This window comes from Sphaerodactylus townsendi, linkage group LG08 (assembly GCF_021028975.2).
Source record: "Sphaerodactylus townsendi isolate TG3544 linkage group LG08, MPM_Stown_v2.3, whole genome shotgun sequence".
In the NCBI taxonomy this organism is placed as follows: Eukaryota; Metazoa; Chordata; class Lepidosauria; order Squamata; family Sphaerodactylidae; genus Sphaerodactylus; species Sphaerodactylus townsendi.
In genome coordinates this window covers 25674946-25689172 of record NC_059432.1, presented here as the reverse complement: position 1 = coordinate 25689172, position 14227 = coordinate 25674946, and the positions used below count along the sequence as shown (strand labels likewise).

General features: G+C 42.1%; 1 protein-coding gene across 1 annotated transcript; it reads left to right on the top strand.

The window, feature by feature from the left end:
• The first annotated feature begins 472 nt into the window (after nucleotides 1-472).
• Nucleotides 473-13790, top strand: AIFM2 (apoptosis inducing factor mitochondria associated 2). The gene is made up of 9 exons (XM_048505286.1): nucleotides 473-697; nucleotides 1330-1537; nucleotides 3117-3232; nucleotides 4358-4477; nucleotides 6110-6202; nucleotides 7207-7315; nucleotides 9286-9438; nucleotides 12106-12306; nucleotides 12774-13790. Exons 2-9 carry the CDS (start codon nucleotides 1363-1365, stop codon nucleotides 12926-12928), a joined length of 1122 nt encoding a protein of 373 aa, XP_048361243.1. The 5' UTR covers nucleotides 473-697; nucleotides 1330-1362; the 3' UTR covers nucleotides 12929-13790.
• Nucleotides 13791-14227: the final 437 nt, after the last annotated feature.

The following is a 14227-nucleotide window of genomic DNA, read 5'->3' as shown; positions in this document are numbered from 1 at the left end:
TGTTAGGCAAAGAAGTGAATGGGCTTCGAGCCACAGCAGCTTATGTCCTTGTCATTCCGCTAAGCCTTTTAAGGTGCCGCAAGACTCCTTTTCACTTGTATTCAGGAGTAAATCCAATTAAAATGTGGCAATAAATCCCAACAGAAATTAGAGCCAACTAATAGCGCACATCTTCAGGGGTAAATCTCACAGTGATTCCGCACAGTATGTTTATAACAACTGCACTCATTGCAAATGTTCATTTACAATGAGTGCAATTTGTTATATGTTTATAAGCATGTTCATAACGAATTGGACTCATTGCAAATCTTCATTTACAATCCAGTATAATTCGTTATAAACATGCTGTGTGGAATCACTCAGCGTCTCCTTAGGCAGTTCCCACGCCCTGCCGCCTGCTGTTTTCCCGACGCGTCGCTAGGTGGCAGCGCGGAGCAGAGGCCAAGCGGGCCCTTTGCACTTTTCTGATGGTCTTTTTTCCAATCTCTTCCGGGGCGTAAAATCTCTTGGAAACTTTTCTGCTGTGTCCGTAGTGGCGGCCGAGGACCATTAAGGCTGAGTCAGGGGGATGATGGTGTGGAAATAAACAGGCTCCAACCTGCACCCACTTACTTACCGCAACGTTGCAAAAGAACTTGGCGTTTTCTCTCTGTGCAGCAGCCAGCAAGCCGGGAGAACAGAACGTCCTTAACTGCTGGTGAGCTGAACATTTTGACTTTCGATTCTTTTTATATGCCCTTAGGTCTGGGAAATCTGCAAACTTCGGGCCAGTGTCCTATGTCAGCTTTGGATCTGGGGATGGGGAATCGGGTATGGGTTCGATTCCCTACTCCTCTCCGTGTGGCCAGCTGGGTGACCTTGGGCTAGTCACTCTAGTTCTCTCCAAACTCTCTTAGCCCCATCTGCTTCACAAAGTGTTTGGTAGGGGTGATGCGGAAGAAAGAGTTTGTCAGCTGCTTTGAGACTCCTTAAAAGGTAGAGAAAAGCGGGGCATAAAAAGCCAACTCTTCTTCTCCTGTCAAAATGGCTTACAAACTCCTTCCCTTTCTCTCCTTGTGCAGGAGATGGGGCTGATAGAGTTCTGAGAACAGGCTGCCTGGGAGGAGGTGAGGAACCAAATCCAGTTCAGAGCCTGCTGCTCCCATGAAAGAGCAGACAATCAAACCCAGCTCTCCAGATCAAAGTCTGCCACTCTTAACTACTATACACCACACTAGTTCCTTAAAGGTAGAACAAAGTGGGGTATAAAAACCTTCTTCAGTAGCAAATATCTCCCATTTCTCCAGCAGGATGAGTCACAACATTCATTATTTTCCTCCTTCTCCTTAGCTGTGGTTTGCTGAAGAAGCTTTGCCGTTTGCGATGGGGTCTAAGCTCTCAGTGGATGATTCAGTTCGCGTGGTGATAGTTGGAGGTGGTTTTGGTGGCGTGGCAGCTGCCAACCAACTGAAATCATGGGGAGTCCCTTTTATTCTCTTGGACATGAGAGATGCTTTTCACCACAATGTTGCTGCCCTCCGGGCCTCTGTCGACAGCGGTAATTTTTCATCTGATCTTCCTTCATCCTATCTGGTCACTGTTTTAGCCTTTGGGAGACTTGGAATATCAAGCTGGGATTGGGGGGAGAGGGGTACCAAATTCCATTGGCCCAATTTGCTTTGGAGGCTTGAGGGGCCAAGCAACCTAGTTATGAGCAAGCATTTTGAGTGTGTTTCTGAATGAAACCTTGACTGTGTTCTAAGCAGCCATGCTTGGAGGTTTTATATTTATATATCTCTTCATGTGCTGTCTGAATAATTAAAAAAAATTTTTTTTAAGTATGAAGTATTTGCAAGAATTGAGGAGGGGAGTTCTGTAGCTAAATCATGGAGGATGGCCAATGACAGCTGTTTGTCCTTAAGATTTGTAGAATTTTTGGCTTGAACATGGTAAGAGCAGTTCCAGATTGGCCTCACTACTTAAAATGTTTGCATATAACCAAGACCCTTTTTTGGAGGAAGGAAACCTCCCTTTCTGTGTCACATAGGTCCCACTTTATTCTAGAATTCTTCTCAGCCACTGTTCTTTCTCTTCGGTCAAAGGACATGCTACCCCTCCTTAATGGAAAGGCATTTGCCCTTACCAATCTATGTGAATGCCATCTGACACATATTTATTCTCTTTTTCCATGTGGACAGCATAAATCCAAGACTAGACTAGGAATTGAGACAGGTTAGTAGTTTCCACATCTGGCTCCTAAGGGGTGTTGGCTCCAGGTACCAGCAGATGGCAAAGCATTAAATATTGTAGAAGGGACCACACCACTGTGGACGGCAGGGGGTGGGTTCCAACTTTCAACACACTTTCACATTTTATAAGTAGAAGTCAAAAAGCGAGAAAAGCAGGGAGGAGGATTCAGTGTCTATTTGCAGAAGCTTTTGCATAGAAGAGGGTTCCAAAATGTGATCTCCCTGTTTGCAGTCTTGTGTGGTCCATTCTGCCACCTGTTTTTCTCCATCTCATTCTCAGTCATGTGTGAACCTGCCTCGGAAGAAAGCAAAATGCAGACAGCAAGTTGAGGAGAAAATTCCTTGCCAGTGAACCTGTACATACTATCTTATTCACCCTCCTCTGATATGCCTTTGGCTCCTTCCTCTGCCTTGAAGTGGCAGGAATGGGGAGGGCAGGGGGTGGGAAGAGAGGTGCACGCAAGAAGACAAAGGAAAACCTCCTCCTTCCATGACAGTGTTGCTAGGCAATGACTTCACGTGCTTGGTGCGGAGGCATGGTGGAGGAGCAGAAGGAAAGGAGGAGAAGGGGTAGAGAGTGAATAGCAGCTTTGGGACTGGGGTGCAACTAGCATTGCCAAAAGCCATGAGAGATAAAGTCTCTTGGCTGTAAAGCTCCAGCCATCCTCTCAAGGGCCCAGTTCATCATGAATCAAGACCCTAGAGAGCCTGGCAGGACATGAGCCATGTGCAGTACTGATTCTTTGCAATTAAGGTGCGATTTTGTGAACCTGAATGTTGGGCTGGTGGTACAACTATAATTTACATATGTATTCAGTTCTTGACATGAACGTCCCTGTATTCTTATCCAATAGGTACCATTAATGGGTTAAACATTTTATGTTGCAGGATTTGCACAAAAAACGTTCATCTCCTATTCAATAACATTTGGAGACAGTTTCCGGCAAGCCAAAGTGGTTGGCTTTGATTTGGAAAAACAGCATGTTGTGCTGCATGATGGTGAAGTGAGTTGGCGGTGACATGGAAACACCCTTTGCTTGGGAGAGAAACTACAGTCCTAACCAGTGTTACGCTTTCTTTCTATCTCTGCTCCTCTAACCTTCAGGTCTTGTAGTATTGGTCAATCCCAACTAGAATAACAGGAAGAATTCAAGCCAGAGAGGGCAGGCTATATCGTGTCAGAGAAGATGTCTTGTCACAGGCTGCCTAAACACTTGTGGCCTGAACAAGAAATGTAGCTGTGAAATGGAATATTTCCGGGGCTAAAATCCATCAATAATGTAGTAACTATTAAGGAAAGCTTATTTATAATGCCAGTAAAGGCTTTGGAATTGGAAAGCTTATTTCACTGGCACATAAGTGGTTTGATCCATTTCTCTGCAGGCTCCTTATACTGTGGACATTCAAGCAAAGAATTTTTCACAGATTCTTCAGTACCTAAACTATAACTGCAATATTTGTCTGTCTGTTTATTATATGGCCCTTGGAAATCATGGATGGTAGAGCATTTAGTCTTGTGGGCATAATTGCTCCCCTGTGTGTTGGAACTGTAAAGTTAAACAAGTATTTTGGTATGGTAAAGAAGAGAGGAGTACCCATGTGGAGAGTAGAGGAAATTCTCCTAGCCTGGAAATGGTACTATTAATAACATTCTTCATAATCAACAGCTTGACAGTTGTATGGACTAGGGGGCATCCTCGGGCAGAAATTGCTTTCTCTGGGCATTGTATGATAGTCAGTTGCTCTGTTACCTCCTGAGACCATGGGGAAATGATCTTGTTTCATGCAGTGTAATAAGCTATTACCTGTAGATAACATTATGTTAAGTTTCAGATCTAATGCTTGTGTCGAAGCTCTAGATTCAATGGAATGCTGGCCAAGCTTCAGTCTGTGGGCAGTGCTAACCACTTATTTTGGGATCCCACAGATTTGATGTGAAAAATTGTATTAGCGGCCAATTTATAGTCTGATTTATCTTATGAACCCAGACTGCTGCTCCATATAGTAATTGATATTGTACCTTAGTGTTGAAAGCTGTAATAACTGCAGGAGTAGGCTGAGAAGGATGTACACTCTTCTTGGGACTGCACTACAAGCCTCTGACAGGTTTTTTCAAATATTCTCTTTAGGAACTGTCCTTTTCTCATCTTATCCTTGCCACAGGGAGTGATGGACCTTTCCCTGGGAAATTTAACCATATTGTTGACAGGCAGTCAGCTATTCAGACCTATGAGGACATGGTCAAGGAGGTAAATTGCTCTTATATCATGATTATATGGTCGTAGATACATCAATAATTTTGGGGATTATGTGGTCGGAACTCCTGGGTTTACATTGCCTCAGACAAGAACTGAAAGGGTGGCTTTTTGTCAAATAACTCCCATGCATTCATCTATGACAGGCTTTTTTTTACTGGTGCCAGTAAAATGGGAATGGGGCAGTTGCACACCTTGAGGCAGATAATGGAACATAAACACAACCAACTGGAAAGAGCAATGTGAATAATGTGATGATTGTGTTCAAACTCTTGTCCCAAACTCTTGTTTGGGCGTCTTAGTTGATAGTTCCATGGGAATGTCAACTCAATGCATGGCAGCTGTGAAAAAGGCAAACTCTATGCTGGGGATAATTAGGAAAGGAGTTGATAATAAAACTGCAAGGACTGTCATGCCCTTATATAAAGCAGTGGTGCGACCGCACTTGGAGTACTGTGTTCAGTTCTGGTCGCCACATCTCAAAAAGGATATCGAAGAGATAGAAAAAGTGCAGAGAAGGGCAACGAGGATGATTGAAGGATTGGAGCACCTTCCTCATGAGGAGAGGCTGCAGCGTTTGGGACTCTTTAGTTTGGAGAGGAGACATCTGAGGGGGGATATGATTGAAGTCTATAAAATTATGCATGGTGTAGAAAATGTTGACAGGGAGAAATTTTTCTCTCTTTCTCACAATACTAGAACCAGGGGACATTCATTGAAAATGCTGGGGGGAAGAATTAGGACTAATAAAAGGAAACACTTCTTCACACAACGTGTGATTGGTGTTTGGAATATGCTGCCACAGGAGGTGGTGATGGCCACTAACCTGGATATTTTTAAAAAGGGCTTGGACAGATTTATGGAGGAGAAGTCAATCTATGGCTACCAATCTTGATCCTCCTTGATCTCAGATTGCAAATGCCTTAGCAGACCAGATGCTCAGGAGCAGCAGCAGCAGAAGGCCATTGCTTTTACATCCTGCAGGTGAGCTCCCAAAGGCACCTGGTGGGCCACTGCGAGTAGCAGAATGCTGGACTAGATGGACTCTGGTCTGATCCAGCAGGCTAGTTCTTATGTTCTTATGTCCCTCAACTCCTGCCGCCCAGCAGGCAGCGAAAGCCAGTTAAAATTTAAAATATTGGTGGTACTTACAGAAGAGAACCAGCACAGTTGGACAATGAGCCCTGAATTTCACTGGGTGACTTTAGGCCAGTTACCCTCTCTGAGGCTAAGTTACCTCACAGAATCACCGTGAGAAGAAATGTAATATATATCTAGACCTTGAAGTCCCTCGAATCATAGGTAAAATGACTAGATGAGAATCTTTATCATTCCAGAAGGATAGTCTATGTATTATTAAATGCAGTACGGGAGATATACTGGCTGGTCCAAACACCTTGGGAATTTCCTCTCCTCAGATGTCAGTCTTCAATTAAAGGGAAGGGTGGGTTACCATCTTGGGACACTTTTAGTAGGAAAGGTTGTTCCCCTCAGATTTTGAGAAATGTCAGCATTGGGCTGTTGAAGACTGAAATTTTCCCCCTGAAGTGTCTAGGAATTTAGAAAGGAAAGTCCTATGGATCAGTGCCTTGATTCTAATCTTGTTTCTCCCTTTGACTGTGAAAGATTCAGAAATCTCCTCGCCTAGTTGTTGTGGGTGGTGGTTCAGCTGGTGTCGAGATGGCAGCAGAGATAAAGACAGAGTATCCCGCCAAAGAGGTACAAGGCTCAACTTGCATGATAATCTATCCACCTCTTCGTTGTTGTTCTTAAATTTATAATTGTTTCTCAATGAGGGACTAAAGTTATTGTGTTTTTAGGAGTATCTACACTACAGAGTTGCGTCTGTTTTATACTGGTATAACTCATAGCTTTCCCCAAAGAATCAAAGGAATATGTTTGGGATTCTGTTAACTCCCCTCATCAAACAATAGTTATATAGGGAGGGACAAAGTCAGTTCATAGAGCAGATACACCCTTTTGATCTTATGACCTCTGTTCTGCTTCCCTCCCACTGGTAAACCACAAAAAGTGAATCGGATCAGTGCTCATGGTTTCCTTCTATTCGTTTGTGTATAAATGTATGATGGATGCCACGGCATTGCCTAATTCCCCCTTTTTGGCATTAATCGGAGAGAACATAGAACTTGCCCTGCTTTCATAACATATTTTGATCCAATTGTCCTGTTCACATATCTAGATGAGACTCTTTATCGTTCGATTTATCAGTTATAAGGTTTCTTGGAGACAACTGGATATAATCTCCAGAGAAACAGCTCTTTTTCCACTTCAGTCACTTTCATTTGACTCAATGTAATGCACTGGTGAAGCCAACATTCATCAGAAAAGTTGTGATTTGTGAGCTCTTGAAACATGGAGGTCTCTGTGTTGTAATAAATGCATGATTATTTTTATTAAGGGCTGCTAATATGAAAGGACCATGACCTGGGTGGCCCAGGCTAGCCTGATCTTATCAGGCCTCAGAAGCTAAGCAGTGTTGACCCTGGGCAGCACTTGGATGGGAGACTGCCAAGGAAGGCCAGGGTCGCTACACAGGGGTAGGCAATGCCAAATCACCTCTGAACATCTCTTGGCTTGAAAACCTTCTGGGGTAGACATAAGTTGGTTGTGACTTGATGGCCCTTCACAGATACGATTTGGAAAGTCTTAAGTGATGCTTTTTCACAAGCCGAACACGTTTTGTTTGGGATTCATGTTTCCAGGTCACACTCATTCATTCAAAAATTGCATTGGCGGAGCCAGAACTTCTCCCCTGTGTCCGGCAGAAGGTGAAGGAGATTCTCATCCAGAAAGGAGTGCATATCTTGTTGAGTAGGTACCCAGCTGTACAGTTAGATGGATTTGTAATTGGTTGACTGACTGAACCCAAAGGGTGCTCACCAATGGCTCATGTTCATCCTTGAGAGAAGTGTCTAGTGGGGTGCCACAGGGTTCTGTCCTGGGCACAGTGCTGTTCAATATTTTTATCAATGACTTGGGTGATGGAATAGAGGGCATGCTAATCAAATGTGCAGATGATACCAAATTAGGAGGAGTAGCTAATACCCCAGAGGACAGGGTCAGAATTCAAAATCACCTGGAGAGATTAGAGCGCTGCACCAAAATTAACAAAATGAATTTCAACAGAGGTAAATGTAAGATACTACACTTAGGCAGAAAAAATGAAATGCACAGATACAGGATGGGTGACACCTGGCTCGACAACAGTACATGTGAAACAGATCTGGGAGTATCAGTAGACCACAAGTTGAACATGAGTCAGCCAAGAAAGCCAATGCAATTCTGGGCTGCATCAATAGAAGCATAGTGTCTAGATTGAGGGACGTAATAGTACTTCTCTATTCTGCATTGGTCGGACCTCACCTGGAATACTGTGTCCAGTTCTTGGCACCACAAATCAAGAACGGGTCTAGAGGAGGGCGGCAAAAATGGTAAAAGGTCTGGAATTCATGCCCTATGAAGAAACACTTCGGGAGCTGGGTGTGTTTAGTCTGGAAAAGAGAGGGTTAAGGGGTGATATGATAGCCATGTTTAAATATTTGAAGGGATTTCATGTTAAAGAGGAAGCAAGCTTATTTTCTGCTGCTCCAGAGACTAGGAGTAATGGATTCAAGGTATAGGAAAAGAGAATCCACCTAAACATTAGGAAGAACTTCTTGACAGTAAGGGCTGTTCAACCGTGGAATACACTGTCTTGGACAGTGGCGGAGTCATCTTCTTTGGAGATTTTTAAACAGAGGCTTGATGGCCATCTGCCAGGAGTGCTTTGACTATGTGTTCCTGCATGGCAGGGGGTTGGACTTGATGGCCCTTGTGGTCTCTTCCAAGTCTATGATTCTATGAACTCAGAAACTCCAGTTGGAACCGAATGCTGCTACCCTATTACTGACAGGCAGTAGGTGGAATGCACATGTCACACCCATTCTATAGATACACCACTCACTACGAACCAGTTTTCAAGGGTCTGGTTATTTTTTCCAAGCCCACTTTCTTGGAAGAAGACAAGAAAGAGTCAAGGTCTCAAGCTTCAAACTGTTCCAGTCAAGCAAGTACGTTATTTTAGTCAGACCCTGGGAAGAATTCGGGTCTTAATTCTTCTAAGCAATAAACCTCTTTTTTTGAACTGTTGCACCTTCGCTCGAATCTCCCACTCTGTTCTGGCCGAGTACAGAGCACCTAGAATATTTACTTGGGGAACAGAACATATACAGTGTGTGTAATTTTTCTATCTTTTCAAATGATCGAATACAAAAAAGTCCTCTTTGGAGGTGCCTTCTATGGAAGAGGCTAGCTGTAATGGCAAATTTAATACATCCTGCTCTTCTCTTTATTTCCAGTTGGTCAGCAAGAGAGCAGAGTGTATTTATTCTGACGGAACATTTTCTCAACAGCTGCGCACTGTGTCTAGCCCTGCCTTTGGTTTCAGGAAGCCCCACTCAACTTCATTCTAAATTTCAACCACTTATGCTCACGAAAATATTTTCAAAATGTTCCATTTTATTTGGATGACTAGTAAAGATCACCCTTCATTACTGAAGTTCAGATATAAAACAGGAAAATCAGAGAATTACAGTGCAATCCTAAACAGACTCACACCCTTCTAGGTCCACTGAATTCAGTTGTGTTGTGTTAAAGTTGTGTTGTGTTAAAAATAACATATCTTCAATTAGACACAATGGGTATCCTTTGTAATAGTGTCTGAAAATACCAGAACCTAGTAGTATCATGATCTCAGGTTTAATGAGATGTGAGGTTTTGTTTTGTTTGTTTGACTATAACAGGTGAAAGAGTTTCCAATCTGTCTACGCTGACTTTAAACCAATTCAGGGAGAATACGACCGTACAGACTGACAAAGGCACAGAGATTACTACTGACATGGTGATTCTCTGCACTGGAATAAAGATAAATTCATCAGCATACAGCGGAGCATTCTGTAAGTTACTTTCCCACCCTTTTTTTAAGCTTGGGGAAGCAAACACATTTCCTGTAGCTCCCATACTGGAATCTGGAATATTACTTGGTGGAGTGTATCATTTGGGCTGTGTTCTTTTTAAAAGAGAGGCAGATTAATTGATGAAGGATGATTGCCTTTTGAGAGAGAAATGTAGATCACAGGGTTGGCCCCACCTTCAGATGTGCTGAAGTTGTCCTGGAGTGTGTTCACCTAAAATGCATTGTCAGTAATTTTTTTTGTGAACCAAGCTTTGCTGTGAAAGAGGAGGAAAGACTATGTGTGCTTTTTTATATTTATTTTTCTTTTTAAAATGAAACTGGGACATCTTAAACTATCATTGTACCTTCTACAAAACTGCTTGCTTGGGGGCGGAGTGAGAGTTAAATAGCCTCTTTGTGACCAGGGGTTTGTAACACTGGAAAAGCTGGTTCTTTCTTTTGCTGTTATTAACAGTACATACAGTGAGTGGCTAGACCACTATTTTTTCAGGACCATCCTTAGGCAGTTATGTCTAAGGATAGAAAAGCTGAAATTTATTTGTTTACTCTTATAGTCCACCTTTCTTACAGAGACTTAAATTGGATTATGCAGTGTAATTCAATCCAATCAATAAGAAGTCACATCTCAAAAGCAATTTAATAAGATTAGGATTACAGAAATCTGAAACAAAGCATAAAGTATTAGACATTATATGTTAAACAATACAAAAATGGTATTGTATGTATGGTAATGCCTTAGGGTTTTCAAGAGATAGATATGAGGAGCCAAGACCATGAAATAATGTAATACTCCATTCCTTGAATTAAACCCAATAACGAAGGACAGCCAATTGAGTGACTACAAACTGAGTGTAACATCCATACACCACTATACTGTGTCTCAGAAAAAGATGTTAGAACAGTCAGTTAAGGTCTAGTGATTGAGAAAATTGTATGCTTCCGCATTAGAACATAGTCCCAAACAAATATGAGAATTATGATTCATTTTTATGTGCTGCCTTGTCAAAACCATTATTTTGAGCATTATTGAACATGGTACTTTGATACAAAAGCATTGTATTTTTATTTTCAGTGCTAAGTAGACACTAGGACTCAGACAGAGCATTCTACAACAAAGAAGGTTCAGCATGTTGAGTTCTGTGGTACAGCCCTACTAACATTTTTTTGTGACAGACCATAGTTTCCAAAAATAAGAGAGCAGTAGCATTTTGCTAATTGGAGTCTTCAAGTTGACTTCAAGAGTGCATTACACGAAGAGTGTATTACAATAGTATGGTTTCAGTGTGGCCAGATTAGCTGAGTCAAGGTAGGGGAGCATCTTCTGGGCTAACTGAAATGGAAGGAAATCATTTTTCACTGCTCTATCAACGTCCTTCTCCAGCAGTAGTGTTGGATCCAACACAATCCTTAGGCTCTTAACCTAGTCAGGAAGGGTCAACTGAACCTCACTGACACTGGGAAGCATACTGTCCTTCATAACCTCAGCCTTCTCAAGCAGCATTACGTCCATTTTGTCGAGATTCCATCCATCTTGTTCACCTGTAGCCATTTCACCACAGCAGTTGCTCAAGATCTCTACCATATCAGCAGGAGATTTTGATATAGAGCTAGGAGTTGTCAGCATATTGATGATACCCAATTACAAAAGTACAAATGATTTTTTTCAAGGGCTGTTACAAAGAGATTGAATAGCATGGGGGACATGACTGTGCTCTGTGGGATTCCTCAGAACTATGGCCCACACTGGTGTTAACTGGTCTCTAATGGCAACTCTTTGAGTCCAGTTCATAGAGACTGATAAACCAATCCAAAGCACATCCCAATACTTACTTCTGCCTCTAACAGGCCAATCTGTATTGATCTACCCATGTCCAGTAAGATGGAATGTTCCACTCTATCAAAGGCTGCAGACAAATCAAGGAGCACCAAAGAGCTCCCCTTTATCTCCTCCAGATTATCATCAGCTGAAGCCACCAGTGCCATCCTCATTCCATAACCCTGCCTGAAACCAGAGTGAACAGAGTCTATTGCAAGAGAGCCATTCGGTACTTGGCGTTGGCTCTCTATTCCTCTCGATCACCTTGCCCAGTAAGGCAGATGAGAGACTGGAGAAAAACTGAGCACACCATCTGAAGGGATGGTATTTTAATTAGTGGACAGATAACTGAGTCTTTGAGTGGCAAAGGGAAGGTGCCCAGAATCAGCAATTGATTCATGATGGATATCAAAGACTCATTCATGTTGTCCTTCATTATGAGCCCAAGAATATTGTGAAATATTTTTGATTCTTTTCCTCAAACTGCAATGATGCTTGACGTGTTTTGTTTGAGTTCATGAACTTTTATCACAAATATTCTGTAGATAAAGAGCTAAGAAGAGTGGTCCACCATCACTCTTGTTAACTCCGTTTGAAAGTTTACAGAGCACCTGATAAGAGCACTCGGGCATTTACAGGATCATTTTATATGCATCCCACATACTGCCACTTGGTTTATGTCAAAGTCTCAGGTAGTTTAATTATTTGTTGCACAAAATAAGCACAGAAGGCTATTACAAATAAAGGTGCTGTTCTGGTAGGTTTGCGGCATTTGCTATATTGGTGGTCAGTTCACTGGACAATAAGTTTATTCCTTCTTTTCCTTCTTAGCTGACAAGTTGGCAAGTGATGGTGCTTTGAAAGTGAATGAATACCTCCAGGTGAAAGGATATGACAACATCTATGCCATTGGTGACTGTGCTCATATCAGGGAACCAAAGATGGCATACCATGCTGGGCTTCATGCAAATATTGTGGTGACCAACATCATCAATAGCCTGACACAAAAACCTCTGAAAACCTACGAGCCAGGTAAAGTGAGCTGCAAAGGCATGTGATAAATCTCTAATGCTTTTCTTTGTAATGGTTACTCAGGGCAACGAATAAACGGGCCATCATTTTGATGTGGTCATGCTTGGCTTCTTTAAGAAATCCTTACCCAAATTGCACTTGACTCTATATGTTTTGCAGCAATTTCCAAAATTACGTCAGAGTTGTTTTGAGATTGCTATAAGTGCCAGGATTTCCCTGGAGTCATAGCATATTTTTGTACTGCTGCCTCAAACGGTATGTTCTTGATGTGATCCTTTGTGCCGAAAGGTGAGTTGCCTGGAAAAAAGCCATAAATTTTGTGTATCCTAGATTGGCTATATAGGCAGGAAATATGAACTTGGAACGAAATGTGTTTCAGGTAATGCCTTGGGCTTTTTTTTTCTTTCGCCAAAGCCAGATCGCAATGATAATGAGTTTTGTAAATAATCTTCACCTTTCCCATGTAGGATCGCTGACCTTCCTGCTTTCAATGGGAAGGAATGATGGAGTGGGTCAGATTAATGGCTACTACGTGGGATGCTTCATTGTGACTGTTGTAAAAAGCAGGGATCTTTTCGTCTCAAAGAGCTGGAAGGAGATGGGACAGAGAATGCCTTGCTAAGGTGCAGAGTATGGGGGATGCTGTTGAGAGAAAAATGAGAGGTGACAACATTGTGCCAAAACAAGTATATTCGTGAAGAATTAATAGAACATTGAGGGGATGAGGTTGGGGTATTGTTCGTTGTTCAGTAGATCTGTTATTTATTTGGGCTTAGAAGATGCATTTTCTCCAAGGTTCTGGGTTTTATTTTTATACTGTAGTTAATGAGTCAACATGAATTTTTAATGGACCAATCCAGGGGGGGGGGGCAGGGGGGGAGCGAATCAGCTTCCAGATGCTGCTCAGGTCCGCACTAGCAGATTTACCCATTCTGGGGCACTTACCCCTGTGGAAGGGCAAAAATGCCAGCAGGCAGATTGCCATGGATTGCATGTTTGAACACAGTGCTGGGTGTCGTGTTAGCACTGTTGTACATAGCTAATCTCATAGCTAGTCTTGTCGCAGGGGGGCGTGCCGGCTGGCTTCCGCCTGGACTTTAGAGCCAGGAACTTCACAGCCCAGGCCTTGGAGTTATGTTATCCATTTAGCCCTATGGAGGGTTTTCAGGGGACTGTTTTTTCTTTTTGGCTGCACCCCCACACCATCTAAGAGCCCTAGAGGCAGTGGAGATGTCCCCAGCTGCAGCAGCCTCTGGATTGGGTTGTAAAAGTTGATTGAAATTTTATAGTGATGTTAAATTCATTAAATGTGACATGTTACATGTGAATAATATTCATGATAATCACGGTAATTGTTTTTTAAAGTTTTATATAATATGTATAATTTTGCTTCTCAGTCTTTAGAATGTATTGTAACTATGATTTGATTGGTTTTTCCGTACTGTTAAGTTTTATCTATAAAAAATAAAAGAATTTCCTTGAAATCCTTTGTATTTGAAATTGTTCTGCTAAATGTCTAAAACAGGAATAATGCCAAATTTCTAGGTGCAACTGCCTGAAAGGATGCATGCTGCAGATTTTAGCCTAAAATAAGATACACTGGGCTTGTAATAAGGCTGACAAAATCTTACTTGAAAGTAAATTCCCTGAAAAACAATGGAACCAATCCAGCTATATGTGGCCACCAAAAGTAATTGTTGATTGTAATTAAGGTGTTGTACTGGTTTCATTAGGAGGTAGTTGTGACTGGCTTAGTATTCCATTCATCATAGAACAACTTGTATTCTGCCTTTTGCCAGTATGCAAACATTGAAAACCAAAACATTGCCTTTCAAGAGCAATGCTTTCTGTATATGGGATTTAGATCTTAGTGTACCAGTTTTGTGTTGTGTGTGTACAGGGAAGAATGGATCATTTAGTC

What these genes read in the sequence shown, in the direction of transcription:
- AIFM2 (XM_048505286.1), top strand. Translation starts at nt 1,363, where the DNA reads ATGGGGTCTAAGCTCTCAGTGGATGATTCAGTTCGCGTGGTGATAGTT. An exon ending in AGGAGTGCATATCTTGTTGA is followed by an intron (nt 7,316 to 9,285) that starts GTAGGTACCCAG and finishes TGACTATAACAG; the next exon opens with GTGAAAGAGTTTCCAATCTG. An exon ending in AGCATACAGCGGAGCATTCT is followed by an intron (nt 9,439 to 12,105) that starts GTAAGTTACTTT and finishes TTTCCTTCTTAG; the next exon opens with CTGACAAGTTGGCAAGTGAT.